General features: G+C 37.2%; 1 protein-coding gene across 1 annotated transcript in view; it reads right to left on the bottom strand.

Annotated features, from left to right (window-relative positions):
- The window catches only part of LOC140138065 (pre-B-cell leukemia transcription factor 1-like), a 132,136-nt gene that overhangs the window by 3,363 nt on the left and 103,261 nt on the right, over positions 1–25,512 (bottom strand). Inside the window, 8 exon segments of the mRNA XM_072159911.1 lie at positions 2–24; positions 2,247–2,368; positions 3,480–3,585; positions 3,588–3,686; positions 5,091–5,226; positions 6,193–6,325; positions 6,328–6,385; positions 6,920–7,170. Coding sequence (XP_072016012.1) covers positions 2–24; positions 2,247–2,368; positions 3,480–3,585; positions 3,588–3,686; positions 5,091–5,226; positions 6,193–6,325; positions 6,328–6,385; positions 6,920–7,170 — 928 coding nt within the window.

Raw genomic sequence — 25,512 nt, 5'->3', positions numbered from 1 at the left:
AATAACCTGCCTTAGACCAGCTACCTATAAAATGGATGGAAACAAATAAACACAGTGAGAATTGCGTACAAGATTTTCATATCTTTATGACAAATTGAAAGTTGACAAATGCAGAGCTACGTTTCATTTTCACAACAAATGTTTTGGGTTGTTTTTTGTTTTAATTTTTATTTGAGTCTTTGAAGACAGACTCTATTAAGACACATTAAACAAGTATTGATTAACCCCCTGAGCACTACCTGCCAATATAACATTGCCTCTGATTGGTCAATTATGTGATATCTTAACTTTAATCACCAATCAGAATGGAGCTTTGCAAATAATTCACCCCAATTTTTTTGCGTGGTGAAATTATTCTAACACTGTTGCTGATTGGTGGAATCGATAATGAAAACTTCTTTTTGGCCAATCGGCAGGCAGTTCTCATGGGGTTAAAACATTTTAAACATTTTTAAATTTGATGACCTTTACTAAAATTGCCCTGAATTTGTTTCAATCAACAAACAAAATAACCAATTGCACACATACAAATATAACAAACACATCAACTGGAAGTGCATCACAGTTACATATCACAAGCCATTCATCAATCAAGTTTTTTGACATGCATTGACAAGAAGTAAGATGATATATGTTCAACCTGTCTGCTTGATATTAATAAACTTCAAATCCTACTTGATTTACTAGGAGTTGTGATGACCAAATAATATGATTTTATCTCTTCCAGGGCTACTTTTTGTTAGTCACTAGGCAACTGAGAGGTTTTTTTAAAACTATTTTTCTTTAAACTCCTTTCCCACATTATGTGTAGTGGAAGCTGATTCATATACAAAATAAACAAAATCCTGAAAATATTGTAAGCAAACTGTGCTGAATTTTGACTTCTATTTTATGCAATCCCATTCTTCTGAAACCAATTATTTCAAGAAAATTCCAGTAGATACTTTTGAAGAAAACTTTCACACACACATGGAATCTAAGTTGCTTTCATTCCCCTCTCTGTAAGGTCGGGTCACCTTTAATGAAAACCTTTGTCCCTTTACCAAAGCAAGTAATACAATTGGAAAACACTACTCATAAGGGGACTTGGCGTCTATCTGCCTTGTTTTGGTACTTTCTCATTAATTTATTTATTTACTTATATATTCTTTACAAATTAATGCTATGCCCATTCTAAACCTTTTCATAACTATTAAGCAAGAACCACAGTACAGATTGAAATTGCCATGCATTATTAATTACAACACAAACAGTTACGGACAAGACAAAGCTTTTGTTAGAGAACAACCCAAAAGTTTGAAAACATCCTATGACCAGAGCATGAACGACTTGAACATGGAGGTTGACAATCTCAAATACAAAGATGCACATAATAACTATGCGACTTTAAACACTGTCACTGAGCTTTGTGACACTCCCTTCCTCCCTCCCTGTAATGCAAGTGGAAAACATTAAAACTTCCAACCTCACTGATATTCTAGCTAGTTTTTGCAAATGTAATCAGGCTTTTTGACCCCCTCCTCTAATGAAAGGACTTTCATTTCATTTATTGGATGTCATCAAACTTTTGGTTTGTTCCCCAGGTGATAGCCAAGTAAATTTGTGAGAAAATCAATTAAAATAAATAAAAGAACTGCACAGAATCACCACTTTTTTTGCAATGTGTACAAACAGCATGTGCACCATGCAAATTTGTCATTTTATGATTTGGTTCCATTTTGGTTTGATTTCATTTCCTTCGTTACCCCCATTTTTGCCAAACATGATCTTCAGTTGCATGTCATGTTGATTTAAATGTTGTTTTTCATCAAAAGGTTGTTTTTCATTAAATTAGAGAAAATGATGTGATACCCAGATATCAAATAATAATCTGAATGATACTTTTGCCAAAATTAACACTACACTGTTTCAATTCACAATCAGGTCACATTCACCGAAAGCAATTTTTTAAAGGTAAATTTCTCCCAAAATGCAAAATTTGATTCAGTGGAGCCTGTTAACCAGGGTTTTTTACTCTGTCGCCTAAGCCCTTTGTTTCTCCAATTATCATTTGTGTCACAATCTGATCCAACCATGATAAAGGTGGCAATTCTGAAAATTCAAATTTGCCTGCTTTGATCTGGTTGGGGTTAAATCGTGTCACATTGTCCACTGTTGTGAATTTAATCCAGTGATTGCCGCGGGCAGTGTGGCGCTTGCAAGCAGTTAGTGTGTGTTTGCGTGTAGGTAACCCGCATGCATGGTACCTGCGATTGAACATTGGCGCCTACTTGATTCGGCAGTTGATATGAATCGCCATTCTGCATTCCCATGTACGAGTCCCCCTGTTGACCCATCATCTGACTGCCACCACCATAGCCACCTGACCCTGTAGGGATAAGGAAGGGGGTAACAGGATAGGAGGGGAGCAACAGGATAGGACAGGAGCAACAAGATAAGAAATGAGGATGGCAAATGGGGAAGAGAGTGTAAGAACAGTGAAGTACGTAGCATCAGAAATGAATGGGAAAATACAGAAGGATGAACAAAGAAATATGAAGTTGAAGAAGAAAACACAGATTGTTTGATGAAAGAGGATTTTTGTTAAGGGACCAATGGAAGGAAAGGGATGTAAAAGTAAAAGAAAACCACATGTGTTAACAGCCATATTCCCTGCAATTATTTGTTAGTGTTCACAGTTAATATATCCCATACCTGCCCCACCAGTTTTACTTACAATTTTTTAAGCTTTATTGCCTTGTACAAAAGCATTTTTTTAAATGCTGCAATTTATGTGTATTGTTGATACATTCAACAGAATTTAAGCATTACATTTACCTAATAGACCTTTAATCATTAGCTTGTAAATATATACCGTATTGTTTGTAATAAACGCTCCCCCTCTAATAAACGCCCCCTCCAATTTTTCTGTGAAAAATTGACAAAAATGCGAACATTTCCATGACATTTCGTGTAGGTAAGCTTAAAACTTGCATAAGTCATGTCAGTAACGATTGTTAAATTGAATGGACAAAACCTATTATGACTCAACTCCCATCCATTTCATTGCCTAATTATGGTAGAATTTCACTAATTCCATGCACTTACAGGTGTAATTTTGTTGTATTCACCACGAAAATATCATTTTCCGTGGGCGCCGCCATCATGTATAGTGTAAATCCCTCCTTTTAATAGGAGCACCATCGGGAAATTGAACACGATTTTTAAGCTTTTTTCACTGACAATTCACTTAAAAATACAACGCCCCCGGGGCGTTTATTACAAACAATACGGTAGGTCTAATTTCTATCATTTTCAGGACAAAGATACATACAACTAAACTTCAAAACACCAGCAACAAATTATGATCACTTACAGTGATCTTTGATCTGTCACAACTTCCAACAAACCTTTGAGATCCAATTAAAATTCTACAATAATGAACTTAATATATTAATTAGTCAAGAACTTTTTAAATTTTTGTGTTGTGTCTCTCTCACCTTGATTATTTGATGTTGGCGTGCTTGGGGCAGACACATTTGTTGACGACTGCTGTGATTGGTTAGACTGGGGGTCATGCTGTTGGGAAGCTGCTACTGACGCAGCCAAGCAGCTGCGTTCTTGGCGGCATAAAGGTTTGCTTCCTCTTGAGCCTTGCCAATATTCTTTTTGTACCGGATTCGCTTGTTGCCAAACCAGTTTGAGACCTGTTAAATTGATAAAAAGAGGTCAGAATGTCAATTATGTGACATATACCTTGGGAGCAAGTTATTCCCCTCCTACTAGAAAATATTCATTAGAAAAAGATAATAATTGTCATGTTGACAATTACATCAAATTTTGTACCCTTTCCTATAGTTTTATTTGGATGTATTCATTTTGGCAAATTTGTTGAGTGTTTTCTCGTACAAGAAGGTCAACAAAGATGCCATGACTGACTCTCTTTTTATATCACGTTTAATTAAAAGGTCATCACTTTGTATCTGTATGCTACATGCAAACCCAATGCAAGAAGATTATTGTCATGAATCCAAGACAAAGTTGTTAACATTTAAAACGCCAAGAGTTTTTCTAATTTTCAACCAGTGGCAGCTTATCAACTGACCAAGATGTTAAAAAACAAACAACAAAAGTGTTAGCTCATATGTTATATCATTTAATAACAAACATTTATCAAAGATGGGTGCTCCGATTGTAACACATTGTGCATTGAGGCACATCACCTACACATTGTGATTCCAAGTTTTGAGTTAAATATACTCCATCAGTTTGGATTCTCATGATAAATTTGCATCACAGTCGCCTGTAGAATACACACTTCTGAGGTAGTGTACCACCGACCTACCATGTTTTTGTTCATACTGTCGAAACCTCTTTCAGGCCTAAAATTTCACTGTTGAAAAAAATACATGTTTTCACCTGATACCAAAATCTTCATTTTGATGGGATAAAGTGGCGGGATGAGGCTATCAATCGGGTCACCCACCTTTACAGAATCTCTGTGATATAAAATGACAAAGTCTTTCTTCATCTTGTTTGATGTGCAATTCCAATTCAAGTTTGACTGTATCAAGTGCATTACATGACCTTTAAGCTCAACTGGATTGAATGTTTTATTTGTTGTTATGACAACCATGTCAATCATTTCTTTTCATCTCTTAATTGGCATTAGCTAATTATACAGGTTGATGTAGCTTTTGTTCACTTCATTGCCTTGGTAACTCAAGCTTGCCTCTTCTCTGCATCATCAAGCAACCTCTGCCTCACACTCACACATACACTCATCAACTTTCTGCAATACCATGTGACCTTTATCTGACATGTTCATACCCTCATAATTTTTCTTCAATACCTGAACTGGTGCCTCATACCTACGCTCATCACCTTTTGCACGAAGCATGACCTCTACCTCAGACTCTCACATACGCTAATTAACTGCAATACTAAGTACATGAACTCTATACAGTAATACATGACCTCTGCACATACGCTCATCAACTTTCTGCAATACACAACCTCTGCCATACACTCTCGCATACGCGCATCAACTTCTTGCAATTTCTGCTAAGTTTTGACAGCGACAAACCACTATGACGGCAACTACTACCCACCTGTGCTACTGTAATACCACACTTTCTTGCTAATTCCTCCTTTGCTTCTTCACTGGGGTAGGGGTTACTGAGGTGCGAGTAGAAATATTCATTTAGAACTTCTGTTGCTTGTTTACTAAAATTCCGCCTCTTTCTCCTGCAAATGAACACATTAACAGACATGAATTATTTATGGACCTCTCACCATAAAGGGTAGGTTTCACTGTTATCCCATACATACAAAGCGTACAGATACATTTTAAGGAAAACTAACTATGGTGTGTACGTATGAAAGAAATAGCGTTAGTGCTGCACCCAACTGTGTACACGCCAATCTATATCTTTGTTTATTAGTGCTTGTGAGTTAAAATAGAAGTTTTTTACACTTATTGGTAGATATCAAAACCCATTGACCTTCCTGAGGTGATAACTCCATTTCTCACAAAATGTCAGTTATGCCGTTCTGTCATGGTGAGGCAGAATAGACGATGTTATGATTCTCATTTTTGTCACCAATTATAAACCGAACAAACTTTATTTATAATGTTCCTTGTGCTCTGTATTTTTATTTTTATTTTCTGATATGACACAGCCAATAGAATCACAAGAATAGAATTCAATTCATTCTTGCAAATTCTCTACTATGTAGACTGTTAACTATTGAACTAGCCCATTGGAATGATACCATTTAGGCTTATAAAATTTTTTTTTTTAAAGCGCAGTGATTTATAGTGCGCTACGCACAGGCACAACGCCTAGACGTTGATCCACAAGCCTCAGCACACTTTACAGTTTGTCGCTGACCACTACGGCCCACATCATTCCACAAACCATTAAACAACAAATCAGGGACTTGCTGCTTCAAGAGCGCGCACACCCTAGACATTCCACAAAGAACCATCGCAACCAGGATCAGCTCCCCGAGTTTCGTACGGGTTACAACGAGACAAATTAGCAGTGAGTTCCTTGTCCAGGGGAATTTCAAGCTAACTCAATTTTCTTTCCATGTGAGCGTACTAGGCACCGCCAGGGTTTGAAGTCACAACCTCTCGCACCACAGTTGAACGCCTTATCGATTGAGCTAACTTGACTGCTACAGTCAACCACAGTATCGCCAACTTACCTTGCATCTAGAAACCTGGATCTGAGGATCATAACTGCTTCACAAGTGCTCTGTTTTAACTGCACCTGAATAGCATTAAATTTCCTGTGAATTATGCTAACCATTCTTTCAATTTCTTTGGGCGCAATCGGCGCGTTCTGCTCTGTTCTCTTAGCAGATTCATCACGTGTGTTGTGAATTCGTTGCATGCCTGCTGTCAAATAGAAACGCACAAAAGCAAGGTAATTAATAAAGCAAAATTATCTTAACCCTGATGAAAGTTTTAACGACACGGACAGACAACAAATGAAATCCTAAAGTTAGTTTAAACATATTGTATTTCATTAAGGGTGACACAGCAAATCAAACAGCAGAATTTTTTTAATACAATATGTATCTCCTGTTTATTCTATTTGGGTTCTGAAATTCCTCCCCACCCCCTCCTCCCGGGCCTCCACCCCCAAAAGAACCACCCAAATTATCGTATTTATAACTTGTAAGTGCCCTGGACTCTGTGCAAGTCATCTAGAGGGGTGCTCAATATTTATAAAATTACAAGAAGCTTTGTGCAGAGAGTATTATTATACATTGATATAATATAAAAATCACTCAAAATTAATGTTGGTTTAAATTATTGAAACATTGATTATATTTTAAAAAGGTAATGCATAATTTGCATACATTGCTGGTATATTATTCATAAGATGCCATTTAGCCTAATATCATGCCAAACATTTAAGACACTTGCCTGTTCATATTTTTCTAATTCTGTGTGATATATCTGCCTAATTTGTGCCAATTTTGCCCTATAGTCTGTGTGTTCTATCGCATTATCTGGTTGGCCTGGACCACCGCCTGATGCTGCTGCTGCTGCCGCCGCCGCTGCTGATCCTCCACCTTTCTCTGGACCTGCTACACCTTCTGCTATGAGCATGTTGTCTAGTCTCATGAGCTGCGGGTCTGGTGGTTCTTCTTCTTGTGCACCTCGAATACTTAGAACTGTGATGAATAAAGCAGATAAGACATAAAAGAGAAAGTACATTAGTATCATTTCAATTAACAGAATTCATTGGGTGATCAAAAGAGAGAAGAATATAGTGATAGTGTATGGAAACAACTAAACTAAGATCTGGAATATAAAGTCTGACTGGTTTCCTATCATGCCCTTTTATCTTAATCACTCAGTTTAAACCCCTGTTGTCATGACTTATTCTGTCCCCGAAAAAATTAAACAAAACCATTTATGTTCTACATGTATTTTATTTATTTTCATTTTATTTCATTTTTCTGAAAGAAGAGTCTGAATCAGACTCTGATCATGCAGCTCATCTATTCCCATGAATACATACTGCCCTCTAGTGCTCGCAATGAGCCATGTCTCTCCAACTTCCTCAGGCATCGCACTAACTTTCCTCCTTTGGACTAACACACAGGAAGTTGTCTTGGTGCTAAGCTAATCACTGTACACTGTGCAAGGACCCCCTCTATAGACGGAGTTTTCAGACAGTGATCACGTTTTATCATGGACTGTAGAAATGGTTTTATTTCCTCATGTTTCTAGGAACATAGATCTGTCCCCAGAAGGTCAATGTAAATCCCCTTTCCATGGTGACCCTGATTCTATGACAACCAGGAAATATGGAATATGACAGGTGTGACATACTTAACACCTTTATTAGAATTAAAATGTTATACACATTCAGCATATGTGATAATTTATTAGGCAGTATAAGAACTTGAAAACCTTGCAAATCAGTGGGAGAATGTTTCCAAGGATTTGAACAAAGCTATCGCCACGATCACCACTAATACCATGAACACTTGGTTCCCTTTTACCAATTTCATTCTGATTTAAAGTTACAGAATAAAACTCAAAAGCTTTACAAGCTGGACACAAAAAAAGGAAAATCAAAAGGAACGAAAATTGAGTGAAGGTAAGGTCAAAAGAGTTGGGATCAAACAATAGGTAGTTTTTAGTCTTTTAGCCTGAGGCAAAGAATTCTTGACTAACTGGGTCTTGTGGCCTAGCAGAAAAAGAAAATTGCATTCCTGGCACAGGTCACACAGCACAGCTAGACTAGTAATACTGAGATGGCAATGGAAAACCCACACTCTATTCAAAACCACAAAAATAGCTTTTTATATACTTTCAGTTTGTGCTACAGGAAAAACATTATGGACGAATACAATCTTAGATCAGAAAATAGAGACTACTAGATTGAATACATGAAGAGCGTATGAAAAATTCTAATGCTGAAATCATTCCTGTTTTCCTTTGAAAATTGCTAGATAGGGCCTACATGTATCATTACAAAATGTTCCTCTCAGAAGCTTGTTCTTATTATAACATGGATTCCAAAGAGTATCTATGAATGAAGTGAATTACATCAAATAATTTGGTCCCAGACAAATAACTATAGCTATAAATCCAACATCAAGATCATTTCAGATCTCAATCAAGTTATGATCCTTGAACTAAGTCAGGAACACACCTGGGTTTCACAAATGTCAGCATTTGTTGCTATAAATATAGCCTGATGACTATTACAATGTTGTAACTTACAAGTAATTGAGTCAATTATAATAGGGGAAATGACAATCCAATCATCATGACAGGATGAAATTCATAACAAATATGCACAAAAACCTGCTTAGTGCTGCCTAGGTTTAGTAATGATTTCCATGATGCAATGCTGTGATACCTTGTTCTACCATAGACCCTGGAAAGACAAGATGAAATTCATAACAAATAGGCCTATGTACAAAAACCTGCTTAGTGCTGCCTTGGTTTAGTAATGATTTCCATGATGCAATGCTGCGATACCTTGTTCTACAAAAGACAAATAAAATTCATAACAAATATGGACAAAAACCTGCTTAGTGCTGCCTAGGTTTAGTAATGATTTCCATGAGACAATGCTGTGAGTTACATCCACAGTTGGATGTCACACATTTGATACTTGATTGCAAATAGGCCTACACTTTCTTTTTGTAAAATTGATTCATTTTATGGAGAAAAAATAAAAATATCAAATTTGGAAAAAAAAAACCTCTTGTGAATCAAAATAAAATGGTAAATGTGTGAAAAAGAAAAAGGACCAATGGATCCACACACAAGCATATACCATGCTGATCTATGGCAGTAAGGCATCAATGCAGTTGACAGTTGGTAACAACCCACATTATATTCATTGCAGGTTTCTCTCTGCTTCGATGATCCTCTCTGACAACTTGTACACAAAGTTAATACCATACTGCAAACTGCTTGCTTGGCTGCCCGGTCGGCCTTACAGTCTACCAATACATCGAGGCAGCTAAATCCGCAGAAGACATCACTCACATGTCAAACCCAACAGACCATTTAGACCAACACCAACTAAACCTGACACAGATCTATACAAATCACAAAAGCAATGGTGTTAGATCTCATTCCAGATCACACTGCATCACCTCATCGCTGCAGCTATCAACGATGACATTTTTCATGCGGTGCGTTATCTACTAGTCACCCGACAGGAAGTACTTCTTGACTGCTTTTACTGTCTGCAAAGTGACAAATTTCTTGTTACGTTCCTCAATTGCAGCAATATTTATGACTTTTATGCTCAATTACATATCAATACTAATCATAACAAATCTGACGAGATAAACTTGTTGGCTCATTATTAGACCTACTGCCTCACGCTATGGGACTCTCCCCGCCCCGCCATGCAAGCACCGGACCGTGCGTTTGTTACAGATCTAATAATCCTTGAATAAACATTGCTTGTAACTGGATTTTTCCTGTGACATACTACGTTTCATCCTGCTCATATGTTTTAATACCAACTTAAGCAATAACTCAAACGATACAATCACTAGATAGCTGTTGTCTCCCCTTTCCTTACAAAAATATTTCATAAACGAGATAAGCTGGACATTATTTAGTTTGCCATCAGTCCAGGCTCATCTAATATAGCATCATGGAGGTCTATGACACTAGCAGCTCATAGTATGACATTCATATTACTTTCAGATTTAATTACCGTCGACAACGGCCAAACTACAGCGGGTAATATCAGAGATAGCTCCAAAACAATTACCCAGCTATTATTCCCCTAATTGTTGGCCCAGATAGAGGCTCGCTACACGGCTTATACCATTGCAGGTCTATGACATTTCTTTCTTTCGTTTTTTCCTTCTACCTTCGCCATACGCAGGAATCCCATTTAAAATTACACCGATATTGTCATCAAAACATCCAAATGTATTACTGCTGGTAGTCCATCATAGAATTAACTCACTGACGGTTGGCCCAATTTTTCGGGGGCGAGTCGGCAGCTCTGACGTTTTTTTCTGCGCGGCTCTGGCTGGAAGTTTTCATTAATTTATAATCACAACCGATTACGACACACACATGATATCGAGATTTGCTGGCTGGCCATGCAGCCAATATATGCACCTGGCCTGCATATAAATTGACTACATTTTCATTCGACGCGCCACAAATCTACCAATTTTCACCCTACCTTGATACAAAATAAAAGGCCTATAATATGAATCCCCCTACATCTTTTATTACTCTGTGACAGTGGTGATCAGTAAACGTTTGACGGTTCAATTTGTGAACATCTTCAATATTCATTCATGGTAATATCCTGGTAAAATGTACAAGATTGCAACAAAAAGTTGCCCAAGATATCACTTTGAGATCAATGGCGGTAAGCATGAACATTTTCGGGATAATTAATATTCTCTATGAATTACATTTTCTCAGAAAAACCTTTACAACAGGAACCACAAAAGTAACCCATGTACTCAAAAGCACAGAAAAAGTCAGTATCACTAGGATCCACAACATGCTCATCTATCAGGGGACAGTTCTTTAACCTCAACATTCACAGAATGACCTTTGGAAATTTGGGTACAAAAACTCATACTCTGCAACTTGAGGTCAAATTTTGTACTATGATTGTTTCTTGAACTATGCCATTAGGATGAGGCCATTGTGGTCCATAGTGTATAGTTAATACCACAAAATGTGCCTAAGAATGAAGCATACAAAATTTTCAAAGTGTGTCTCATAGTACAAACATTATCAACTAGAACCGAAAAAAGTGTTTCCTCCCGAAAGTAATCATAATTACCAAAGTATTTTAATTAGTTACTGATTTACCAATTTTCCATTTCAGAAATTGGCCAGCCATGTATTGGCAAATATGCATTTTATGAGACCCAATGAAACCCGGTTTAATATTTGACAGATAGACCTGATCCACACACATTTCAATTTGTTTGATTTAGCTCACACACAAAAAAGTTTCTTTAAACAGTGGTGATCAGGTTGTTCTTGCAAATTTCATCAGCTTTTGCCAGAGACATGATACAACATTTTTTTTTTCACTAGCTCTGGGTCTTGTTTTGTGTATCATTTGCCTTGATGATGTATCATTTCACCTTATGGGCGAGTCATAAAATAATAATATTTTGTGTTTAATACAAAAACAAAGAGTGAAAAAGTGTGCATTTGCTTAAGAATTTGTTTGTTTGTGTTTGACCAGGTAAGCACTTGAAATAAATCACAATTCAAGGGTTAAACATACTGATTTTCAAGAAAATGTGTAGTTTTTCAGGCCAAGTTATTTTGCATATTATTGGGTCCTAAAAGAGTACATTTTAAACCAAAAACGGAGGCATAGTTTTGTAAAATATTTTGCGTATTGCAGGAAGTATGAAACTTGTGCAATGGACATCATGAATTGGTGTTTTTTCCAGGAAACTGTAGCATTTTGTGGACATTAATTATATAGAAACAACAGAATTAGATGTGGTCAACATATGACCCAGATTCTTTGATCCTAAAATGTAATTGACAGTAAGCGTAGCCAGCGGGGGCAGAGTGCCCCCTGACAAAAAAATGAAAGAAAAAGTGCCCCTCTGACAAAAAAAATAAAAGGGAAAATCAGGAGGGCAAAGGAAAAGAAAAGGGGCAAGGAGCCCTTTTCTACCGACATTCAGCCTGAAAATACACAATTTTTTCGCGCTACGCGCGCATATTGCAAAGATTAAGCCCTTTCCATCCTGACAATGGGCGAAAATAGTGTACAATACCAATTTTTTGCGCACATCGTCCCAATAAAGCCCTTTGTCTCTATGTATTGTATGATGCAACTGTAATTTTTTTCGTCTGTGCCCCAAAAATTGTATTTTGCCCCCCCCCCTGACCAGAAAAGCTGGCTACGCCCCTGGTAATTGACTTAATATGCCTTTATTTATACAGTTTTATTTTTGCAAATGGACATGTAGTAACAGCTTGCAAACACACATTTTCTGTAACAGAGCTATATGAATATCCTTGATACAGAATCAATGAACACAGCAACTCGTGCAATGTAACAAGACTTAAAACCACAAGAAGCTTAATTTTGTAAAAAATTTAACGTGAAAATACAAGCTTGCTTTCTCATCTCCAGCTCTATCATTGGCTACGCTAAGAGGAGGAAACAACCAGAATATGGGATGGGAGGTCCTGGTTGAATACTGTAATACATGCCTCACTCAAGTAGACATCTTTAGCTACATCCCCGCCTTGATATTTCACTGACAATCACCCAGCCCATCATTTCATGGTTTTCCCATTTAGATTATCAGTAATCAAATAAATATTATGTTTCATAATTCATTTGTTTGGAAATGAAAATTCAAATTACTCTTAATTCAATCTATTCTCTGGTTCAATACACGCTGCATGGACTTTAAAGTCTGTCGATGGTTACGCAGTTGCTAGCTACATTCGTCTTCATTTGAGTGTATGTTTCAAGTTTGATTAATTTTTTCAATCGTTTTTCATTTGATTTGCTTATTTGTTTACTTTTGCTCTTTCAGTATGTTTTGTCTTGTAGATGAACTGTACTAGAGTCGCCTTCAAACTATACATTGACAAAAAACAGATGCTAATCTTGCATGGTTGGCTTACACCCCCAGTGGCGTGTGCAAGGGGGGGGCAGGGGGAAATAGCCCCCCCCCCTTTTGTTGGTCAATCGGGGGAAAGCCAGCAAAATGTTCCCCCTCACACTCCTAATCAGACTCCATTCGGGGGCAATGAACAACCTGCCCCACCCCCACTTTCAATGTGCGCATGCCACTGCCCCCCCAAAAAAAAAAACATTGTGCATCGCCAAGAATGATCAGAAAGGAATTACTCATGTTTTCTCGTATCTAGTCAGGTCATTTAAGGTGAACCTCACTCATTTGCCTGGACAATTTCATGTTGACATCACTAAAGGAATGCTTCCTGCCAATCACATAGATCCTCAATCCACTACTTCCTTCACTTATCAACTCAGAGGAAAATAATACTTTACTTGTGTGGAATTAAGGAAACAAACAGATTCACTTTACCAACGATAACACGGTTTGGTGATCTTTGCAAACAACGTCTAATACATTGTATTCCTTTTTATTTACCAAATTTTGATTAGGAGTTAACACATATCCTTATATTATATTGAAATTTGGGGTTAAAAATGTGAAATTTAGGATTAGGTTGAAATTGCGAGTTACTGATTTTAATTTGTCCATGACTTGCATTAAGATCATTAATTTCCACATTTGCTCACATATTTCCTATTTTAGGTGATTGTCTGTGATTTCTGAACATGAACATCATAGTTAACTACAATGGGGCATATCATCGCCATAGGTACCAGCAAAAAGATTCGCATAATACATGAATATTCAAGCGACAAATTAATTATTCATGAAATAAAGAAAACGAGGATGCATTGACATTCATGAATAATTAACAGCGACTGCCAATTGTCACGGGCGATTAATCTCAGAGGTGCAATGCTGACGTGACAAACATACCAAGCATGTCCGTGGCGAGCATGCAACCAAAGCTGTCCGAGAAACGACTAAGTGCGTGATGGCGCGTGATCACCAGTGTACAGTGACAGTTACATGGTGTGAAAGACTGCAAAATTTAGCAGGTTCGCGTGGTCTTTAGGGGGACACCTCATCGCTTATCAAACAAAATTTACAACAAATATGGCGGTTGTTTTGCTGTACATGAGATGACTCTTGGGCTGAGACCCAGATAGGGTTTACAAGTCGAGGTGTAAAACTACAAAATTTTATAGCTTGGGAAATATATGACACACAAATTTTCCCTAAACTAGGAAACATTTGTTAAAAATTTAACATGATTCTGCTTCAGAAAGTGTAACATGAAGATGCTTTCACACTTTACCACTTATTATATTAGGCCACATAAAACAAATTTTTTGGTTCTCATCTGGAGGACTTCATTGATGAGGGAGGAAGGTTTTTTTTCTTCTTTCTTCTTCACAAAGTAAAATCAGCATTGTTAGTAGTTTTCTGTCTTTCAAGGAGTAAAATTAGCATTGTTAGTAGTTTTTGGTCTTTCAAGGCTAAGGAGGAGTCCCTTTTTCTTTTTCAAATGTGAGATTCTGGGGATAAAGCCCCTATAGTACCACCCCAAAAAGACTTGAATGTGATCCTTGTTCTCTAGTAAACTTTACTGTATTTAAGTTTTCTTAAGGCATTCTTAAGTCTTGAATTTTTTTTTAAATCGTAAATTTTTTTTAAATCCGACTAATCCCTAAAATTAACGCAGCAGGAGACAAGAACCAAAAAATAAATTTTATAGGGCCTGCAAAAGTTAAATTTTGTTTTCCATTATCGATTCTAATCTCTGATAGTGCAATCCTCGCAGCATATAATGATCTTTTGTGTCATATGAAAAAGTGTGCAGACTATAATAGCATAAAGACTTCTGGCTGGTTGGTGGATGACTATGAAGAAGAGAGATCACCATACAAGCAAACACAGTGGTGTGCCTACAGCATCCTCGCCCACTAACACCGATACTAACCAACTCCAATCCAATACTAAGGTTATTACCGGCCACTCTATTCAATGAGACGACTAAACTAAGCAAAGCACCAATCTGCAGGTAATTGGGGGAATATCAACCGGGAATGGACCGAGAGACCAAGCAGCTGTCCCGGATCTGTTTCCTGCTGAATAGTGAAAAATCGCTACAAAGCTCGTTAGCCGGGCCCAGGGACACGGCGCTAAATCCAATTTTTGGAGCAATCAGGATGTGCTGTGACGGCCCTCTGTCGTCCAAATTGAATTTGAGTGGCAGTCTGGTTACATCAAACCTTTGGATTTACAAAGCCCCTCAGGAGTTTTTCCCTCCGACATCTCGCTTGCGGGTGTATCTTTACCTGTGTCGTGCGCATCTCATTCTCCCGTTTCGTTTACCACAGGCCATCGGTGGAACGCAAATGAAATTAGCAATCGCTCTGCATTGTATAACGCGTGTCATTAGGCACCACAAAACCAGATTAGGTGCCGTATAATTGCACTTTGTAGCAACCCAAACAGGTTACACTCTCTCAACCATACATCTTCAGCCTTAGAGAAAAATACGGGAATGTCTACTAGACATGTTTGATCCCCTTAAATGGCTCAAAATAGCTGTCGTATGTACTCCCAGCCTGCTCAACAAAATAAAAACCCTGGCATACAGACTCTTAATTTTCCCCTCCTTCTCTCCATCTTCATCCATGAGAAAGCAGAGTAAATATTATCGCAGGCTCACAATCAATAAATCTATACTTTGTTGCAATGTGAAGAAGTGACATCGGAGTAGCTTAGCTAACAAATAAGGAATCTCTTCAATCGCCCTACTGACCAAATCGTCTTCAATGTGTAATTTTCTTTGCCTTTTTTTTCCTCCCTTTCTGTTTTGACTTACTCTCATTTTGATCAATTCCAATGTAGCTAGCCTGCAAATTTCCTGCATGGTACTTGATGCTTTATTGGCTAGCACATTTTTGGTTTGTTTTGCAAGCCCTCTGAACTTATACGAGCCAATATTTCCTCCCCGTCCCTCCTCCTCCTCCTTCTATATTGCTGGTTTTTCTACTGTTTTCTGGCATTTTAACGCAAGTTACGGTGCCATTTGAGCAAAAGTAATTATTTGACTAAGAAACCAGCACACAGAAGTAACAGAAGAAATTTCCGCTCAACTATTGATTAACGCTTGGGTTTTTGCTCCTGGGCGCGAAACAAAAACGGCAGCTGTCTCAAGTCAACTTGAGCACGGTGACTTCCTCGTAGCTTTTCTTGCGAGCGAGCTGCAACGAGCGCTGGCTGCGCGGCGAGGCTTTGCCAAGCAGAGGAGGAGCCGTAGCTGTGCACAGCAACTCCATTAGACCATAATCACGGGGCCTCAGGTAACAAACTCAGCCAAACGAGCGTTGCCAGCAAATATACAGAGCCAGCGACTTACCATCTGTCTCACTGACTTTTGCTGCTGGCGCTCAATTGTGCAGATATTTTCCCGATTATTAACTCTTGGCACGCTGCATCAATGTCAGTCAATCTATAAATCACTATAGTGCTAAAGATAGACAACGAGAATCAATTCGGAAACTCCAATTGTCAAACGCAAGCACATTTGCCACAGTGTGTAATCATTCTCACTATTCAACTTTAATTTGGTTATGTTTTCTCTTTTCAGTTTTGATACATCTCTTCATTCACGTATACACACGAGCATTTACCCCGGATTATAAAGGTATCCAACCAAATACAAGGCTAGACCAAAGGCATACGATGCAGACCAAATGACTCGAGAAAACACCCTTTTGTCTGGACTCAAGTTTAATTTCAGTTCCCAGCACACACACACTTCTCTCAACCACGGTGAATAGAAATTAACAGGCATCTTTTTGCAAGATAAGCCCGTTTTTGTTTGGTTTGTATGGTTAAGTCTCGCAGGGGTCAGCACCTCTTACTCGCATTTTTCTGCATTAGATCATTAAATTTCTGACAAAATCCAATGTAATGACTTTGGCGCTGAAGTAACACCGCTAGCCCGAGGTCGGTCAGTATAGATTACAGATTTCTGGCTTTGGGTTGCGCAGCTACACCAACCTTCCTAGCTCTAGCTCCAATTACTCAGATTAAGTTCCAACCAATTTTTATGGAATATGTTCATTTCGCCAACAATTCAAATTGATTGCCAAGTTCCATTTTGCCCTTGGACAATCTTTATTCACTTATTGCATTCATTGTTCCTGTTCAATTCACCGAAAACTGGTGCCACATTTTAAGGGATCTTTTATTTACCATCAGATATGATTTTAAACGATTCCCTCGATTTCTATGCAGAATGGTTATCCTTTTTGGGTTTTTTTTCCGTATAAACTAGCCATGTCCCGTGGCGCTCCTTATCTAAAATACGTTAAGCTGTCTAAAACAGCTTTCTGATTCATCGCAATGGTGTACATATGATACTAAATCTATGCTGGTCAGAATTTGCCAAACATTACCTCGAGGGAAAAAATCACGGCAGTTTACATCCATCCATCCACCTAAATAGACATAACAACCCATGGATACACACAAAGTGTGACCATGGTATATTGAATATCAGAGAGCAATACAATAACATATGTCTTACATCATGGAGGCCGACGTATGTATGTGACACAAATCGGTCATTTTTCACTAACTTTTCCCACCGCATTAACATCAAGTCGGTCAACATATTCAAGTTTGAGGAATTGATATCATTTTGTGTACATACCTGTCAAACAATGGATATCACGGCTTGATAGCATAGAAAATGTGGGATTGAGAATGGGAGCTTTGTAGGTAACAATCGTATTGGTATATGTTAAATTATACCGTACTGAAAAGCACTTGTAATCCATATATATGATGTGACTGGGAGAACGCTTGAAATTAATCACTGCAAATACTTTTCAAAATTTGCTGTTTCCACAATGAAATAAAGTTAATAAACACCTATATGAACGTAAGATTTCTTTGAGAAAATAAGCACCAGGAGCTATTATTAAAATATCGCAATATTAAGTCAATTTTTTTTGTCATGTCAAAAGGATGAGAAAAAAATTAACACTTGCTGTTGTAAAACAAAGGCCAGATTACCAATTCATTAATTTCACATCAGGGCAAGGACCCTTTTAAATTTATATACGTTCCCTTTTATTACCTTTAAATCAGTTTTCTCTACAAGTGCTAACCAAACATCCTCTAGAGTAATAATAATTAAACATATGAATTATAAAGAGCTTCTCTAAATTACAAATAATTATTAATCTATTTGCTCCTAGCAAACAAACCCGCCATTTACATCTGTTTCGAGACCTATAACTGCTCTTTTTTTTGTAAGAGTTCACAAGGTATGTAAATTTTGCACAAAGTAATTATTTACCAACACCCTTCTCCGTTACTATGACAACACATCATTTCTAATCAGGACTATGATATCACTACTCATTGAGAGACAATTTTGGAGCGATACAACTGCTAATATTGCACCTCCTTGTGTTCAACTGATCATCGTATAAAAAGTTAATTTTGACACTGCCCCGAGCGATACAGGTCTACAAACGGCTCTAACCCACATCTTGTGTTTGCACAACACTAAACGACCACGCACACTTGAGGAAAAATTGAGCAAAACCTTCAAATCTTGCCTGAAATACACTTTCTATTTTTGTACTATTGGGTGATAGCGTTTGAAACATGTTTTTATATCGATCTATGTATTTGTGGAAGTCATTAAACTGGCAAGTTCATCAAGATGTTTTAGTAAGAGAGTCCCTTGTAATAAGCTTGATTTAATGTAAAATCGGGGAGAAATGATCAAAACAAAATTTAAGGTCTTCTAAATATCTAGTATTACTATATTTTGTTATATAGAAAAACACATTCACACATATCAAAATGTTTGGATATTTTCACACATGCTTGCTCATTCCTTCACATTCATACATGCACAAACATACAAACAAACAGATAGTGAAACAAACAAACAAACAAACATTTCCAAAAAACAGCCGAGCTTAACAACATCAATTATTTTTAAACAAACAACCACTTTGCATTTTTAAATTAATGCTTTATTTTTCAGTCCTTCATACAGCTTATCTTTTAAATGACATTGCAAATACGAGTTCTACAAGAAAGGCTAAACAAACCCTTTATGCACCAATTATTTTAATGTGTTTTATTCGCTTCACGCACTCCCTTTAAATGCCATCATTTATCATTATTGACTAATCAGGAATGATTCTGTCAAGCCCGCTTCATTCAAGGTTTTTTACATCTCGTTGACAACCAACTACATGTAATTAACCATGAAATAATCCACAATTCACCAATTTAATCTAATTAGCTATACAAAAAAAATAATGTAGCCAAAATTTGACAACGATGTCAGCCTTTAGTTTTCATCCAGTAATGCCATGAATACCACCAATTCTCACTGTGGGCAATGGGCATGCCAATTACTAAATGTTGTTCTTATGTTGTCAGCAATATGTGCCACAATGTTTGCTACCGCAAAAAATACGCAAAATTAAGCAATAACAACCAAAATGACACAGACACATGCTAAAGTTAAAAATAAATAGTGCAAATTTTGATATAAAAGAGAGATTGTTACACCTGACTAAGCACAATTTTAATTTTACACTATTATAATCACCAAAATTAAGACAAATTTAATCACTCGAAGCCTAATTAGACCATCAGCTGGACAATTAAATTGAGCAATAAAAATATACACTTCACAGACGATGACAAGTGATTGATGAATTAGCTACCAATTAAAATGAACTAGTACCAAATTTAAAAAAAAAAAATGCTTTAATGCTTCTCTCTAATTGACACATCTGAACCTGCGACACATTTCAACATGTTTGCTGAATCCAAAGGAAATCTCCATTTTGTTTCTTCGTCTTCTTCTGGCTTTATAACATGTCATGCAATATGCACAGAGGGGGACATACTTGATCAATTTTCATGTTGCCAATTCATGTGTCACAAACAGACATTAACGTAAAATAACACTGAAATAAGCCCAATCCTAAGCAAAAGATATAGACCTAGTTGTCTTTTCACACTTTTAATACTGTGATTTAGTTTTGTTCAAAAGAAACAATATTTGATACTTGTTTACCAAACTGCAGTTTTTTTTAGTTAAATTCCAAAAACTGAAAAAATAATGGCTCGTGCAATCCCCATCTCCTTAACATGTAATAGGAAGAAATGTGTGTTATTTTGATTCACTTTAAGCGACACTTTATAAGATGTCATCTCCGAAACATGTACTTTAGGAGTGATGGCAAGTTTAGTGCATCGTTGGACACAATCGTATTCGTAATTGAAAATCACATTAATTCAGAAGACAAGGAATGCTATTACTATGTTGACTGAAAACACTAGCATTTTCCCTTCAAAATTCAAGATAAACCACCAAAACCTGGCAATATTGACAACAATTTTCATTGTTTCCAACAAATTTTGCCAACGAAAAATTCTTACCACAATGCAAATGGCACTAAACATACAAGCACTGACCCTGTAGCTCCAGGCAGGGTGCCTCGCTTACAAGAAACCACTTTCTCATTGTACCAAAATGGTTCCTTTTGCCTCCCACAGTCTACTCTTATTTCTGTGCACCTACACCGACCCCGCCTCGATGCAAATGAAAGGTTTGGGTGTCCCCAATACTACTCCAGTTACCCCTGGACCGCTACCATTCGCCTGGAAGCCACAGCGATGGGTAGTATAAGGTTTCTGACCTTAACGGCGTGCGGTAATAAGCCTGCATTAGGCCCGGATTAAGGTGCAATGCACATACTTAGCAGTGTTATCGAATCTTGGCCCAAGTGTTACATTGCACGGCAGTCGAGTGCTGTTGTTACATTTGTCGTTCGTGTGTATACATATAGGATGATAGTGTGGTTTCCATTCACTTATTTCCGATGATAGATTTCCGTAAATTGAAGGCACTTTTCTTTCCCTCTCTCTAGCATCAGTTCTCTCTTTCATCTCGTTTTATTCTAAAATTGCCTCAGAGCCAGTGTTTCTAGCGCCTCAATTACATTTTATTACAATGATTCATACAGCTGATTAGTTCTTACAAAAGCACAACACATTTTACTCGACACACTTTTTAATCTACAAATCTTGCATTTTGTCTTCTTTATACTTGAATCACATTCAAGTGGAAACAACACTTTTAAAAACATGTTTGCCATATTGTCAAAAAAATATCATGTGTAACCAAAATCTACAAACATGTGCATTTAATTAATTGTTGATCATTTTTCAGCACTGTATTTTAAAAAGCATAATATTCGACTTAAATATAACATGTTCTGTTTATGTTCAAACATGTCTCATCATGTGTCGGTAAAGGATGGTGAATTGTTTACAACCCCAAGACAAACAAACAAACAAAACAAATAAACAAACAGGCAAAATTATAAGTCATCTTTTATTATAAAGCCTCCTAGCAACATTTGATCAAACAGCACACTGGTTGAATTCACACTGATACATAAAACACTTGGGGATGTTATAATCAAATAAATTCAAATCTCTTCTTTTTATTGCAAAGTGATAATAGATTTAAATTTCTTCATCAAATCCCCAGCTCACATGATTAATTTCCTCCACAAATTTCTGATATTCAAATTGAAATCCATACACCCCCCTATGGAAGACATGACCTTAATCTTCCACACCGGTAGTGTGATGGGGCTACCCTGAATGGGTGACTCCCATTTGAAATTCACACTCCCTGTGTGGAATATTATGGTAATGTCTTCCATAGGGGTGAATGGATTTCAACTGAAATAGCCAAATGCAACAAACTATAGAACCTATCATGCTTGCAAGCCTTTCCAAGTTTCCTCATTTGAATGTTATACGCCATACAAACAGAGCAAGACCGATACAGGCACCCAAGATTCTAGCTTCACTGTGACCTCTCACCTTATACCAACCACATTGTGTTGTTAAGACAAGGAAGACACAGCGAATATCTGTCATAATGACACCGATAGCCGTGCTTTTATTGTCGTGATTAAGTTTCGCAAGCAACAACAAGATACATGGCGTAACCTTAGCTCGGTTGGCGCTGGATCCCGTGGTTGTCCACGGGCCACGGGGAGGCTCTTTTAACAGATAGTGAGTGAACTAATTAGCTTGATAGTATTACATCCAATATTTTAGCGTAAGATAAAAATTTTCACGAGACATGAATCATGGTGATAACCTACTAGTCGGTTTATCAAAGAATGCACTTTAAAATTTGCACCCAAATTCATGAATTTGATAAAACAGCACAATTAATTTGCCCAGTATATAATGATATTGAAATTGGTTCAGAAGACGCCAGGTGGGATCCCTACAAAAATATCCTGCTCTGTGAAAGTCTCTTAAAGATGAAGCCTAAAGGACCGATTACATTCAGACTATCCAGCCTCTTTTCCCTGCATGCATTATTCAGTGAAAATCGGACGCTGCGTCGTGTCACTGACTAGCGAGAGCGATAGCAAGAACGAAACAATTTGATTTGACATTTGAAACATTGCATAGGTAATTTCTTTTGGGCATCCATGCTCAATGTGTATCTCAGATGCTATGTTGTGAATATTTCAACAGAAGTAGGAACAATATTTATACTTATCACATTCCTATCTATTGTACTGTTTGGCATATCAAAAGTATACTAGAACTTGATATGTTACATAAATACGCAACAGAAATTTGGGAGTGATAAAACATCTCATTTCTAGTCTCATCACAGACCTTATTCCGGTTATAGCAATACCAGTTAAATTGCAAATCTTTGGAGAGGCTAATCAAAGCATGACACACATATCTTCTTCTTTTCCATAAAATATGTAATCAAAGATAGTACCAAAAGTTATCTCAATTTTCCCCAATTCTCACAGAATTTATCTACTAAATGTATCAATATAAGCCCAATAAGGTAAAATTTTTACAAGCTTACGCAGACAAAAATGCAAACATTGATAGAAATAACAACTTATTTTGACTATCACTTGCAGCCAACGATACAGTGCTGAGATCAGACATCACAGGATTAAAGGAGCAAAATTCACCACCCTTGCAACGAATGCTTTCACTTATTATCTGTATCAATTCCCCATATCCTCAGCCACAACTGTTTGACTTCTTCACCACCCGATTCTACTAAATTCAACCTTTTGTAACACCCAAAGTGGACCGTTAGTAATAATCACAGTAATTTAAGACACTTTTTTTTCATCCATCCACAAGTCCCCAAGCCCATTCCTATTATCCCTGTTATTGTGGATTAGTCACAAGGACAAAATTAAAACCAGCAAATAATCGTTGCAAACATAAACGAAATGAGCACACTTGGGCTTTTCAGGTCCGGATGTAACCATTGCACTGCTAGATAACAAATGAGGAGAATCTCAAAGATCTTATCAATATCATGCTCATCTCTTATACTTTAAAATACAATTTTTCTAAATAAATTTCCATTACAATATTTTGGCAGTGATCATGGTGATATAGCAATCAAACAATCGTTCCAAATGCATGAAGCTATTAATGTTGTCTATATAAAATTGATATCACTTTTGGAAATATAGATGAAATTCAGAATTTTAAAATACAAATTTGGATCTAGCTATATACACAACAGGTCAAAACTACTGACTGAACAGGGCTTATATAATAACGCACAACGAATCACCTCATTTAGCAGTGTTTGGGCTAAACGCTGTATTACACTTCTTTCCCTTGTCCAGTCTGCGGATTACAACAAAGCCGACTGGCAATATACCATTCATCCAAGTGTGCTTGATTGTTTACATTTACCCAGGATCATAGTGGAGAGTTGCACACCATGTTCCTCATCATGTTACCACCATTCTCCTTCCCAGGCTGGTTTTATCCATTACGAGCGACGCAAAAAGCGAATTAACAACTCCGTGAAATAGCTGCTTTAGGATTATTTGAATTTAATAAACACTTTTGTGGCTTTATCAGAGAACAGGTCTTATGTTATTATTAGATTTTAATATACTAATATTAATAAATATCACGTCGTGTCACTCATTTTACCACCGGATTGTAAATTTGTAAAACATCATGAACAATAATACTGCTGAGCATGCTATAGGTGGAGTTTATAGAATACTGATCCAGAGCAGCCAGTACAAATATCACTTCTTTTTTTATTTCACAATTAACGCCAATTGGTACGATTTTATCTTACCATAATGGTGATGGGGGTTAGGTAAATACACAGGGCAAAAGGTCTAGCATGATGGCTTGAAAATATTCCCATTTATTTCTATGAGCTTTAGTTCATGAGATTTGAACTCACTTCTGATGGCCTTATTTATGAGTTGTGATATGCCAAAAACAATGTTAATTTGTATGTTGAATAGAGAGTGAGATTGAATCCTACCATGTCTACATAACAGGGTGATCCAATTATTTCAAAAATGAATTCCAACCAAAGTGTTCTTTTTCGTCAACATCATGACTGACTCAGGCTCCTCACTTTATATGCCGTTCGATTTTCCAGATTTGTCACATTTCCAACACATAAAACTTGCCTTCAAATGCATTAAACCAAGGACTCTTTTTATAGTTAACTTTCCCTCTTTTTTTGTTTAATCTACTTGCATCCAGCATTCGTTAATCACTGAGAAACTCGTGGAGTCAATTCATTCAGAACCTGGATGCTGAGCGTGTGAAAACGCACGCTGCATGTGCTCGTTTTATCCCGCCAGTATTACATTTGGACTTATTTTCCGACCCTTCTGTCTTTTCTAAAACCAGGTTTGATGGGATGCAATCCATCACATGTCGCCATTCATTAACAAGTTAATCTTTAACCAGTATCACCACTCAAAAGATGCACAAGACAAAAATACGGGGTCTATGTCCGCCGACGAGCATCATCCGCGACAAATACACGACCACGATTCCTTCCTTGATGCTGTACAAAAAAAATTAACATCGTACATCGAATAAGCAGTGCATAGTGTTACTGAGGAAGAATAAACATGCTAAAAGCCACCCCGTGAAATTTGCTTTCAGCTCCTCTGTACATGGAGATTCAAAAATGAATATGCTTGTATTGTTCACTATATCAATAGCCTTAACAACGATGACTGATCACAAGTAATCTCACTTCCGATGGCTTCAAATTTCTAAACATTATTTCTTTTTATATATATGTGATGTGTCCTTTTTTTAAACATCTTTATTTGATAAGATATCAGCACAATTTGATTCAAATGCCCCCTCCCCAATGTGATGACCCACGCTACGCTACGCTACTGCTCTATCCCTCCCCTGTCTATCCATCTCCCTCCCTCCATCCTCACTCTCTCTCTTTCCCTCCCCGGTCTCTGTATGTGTGTGTGTCTGTCCATCTCCGAAACTCCCTCCCACCCTTCATCTTCCCTCACTCTATCTCTCTCTCTTCAT

The sequence above is a fragment of the Amphiura filiformis genome, chromosome 17 (genome assembly GCF_039555335.1).
Source record: "Amphiura filiformis chromosome 17, Afil_fr2py, whole genome shotgun sequence".
NCBI classification, from domain to species: domain Eukaryota; kingdom Metazoa; phylum Echinodermata; class Ophiuroidea; order Amphilepidida; family Amphiuridae; genus Amphiura; species Amphiura filiformis.
The sequence above is the reverse complement of the archived record's forward strand: the minus strand, read 5'-3'. Positions and strand labels throughout refer to the sequence as shown.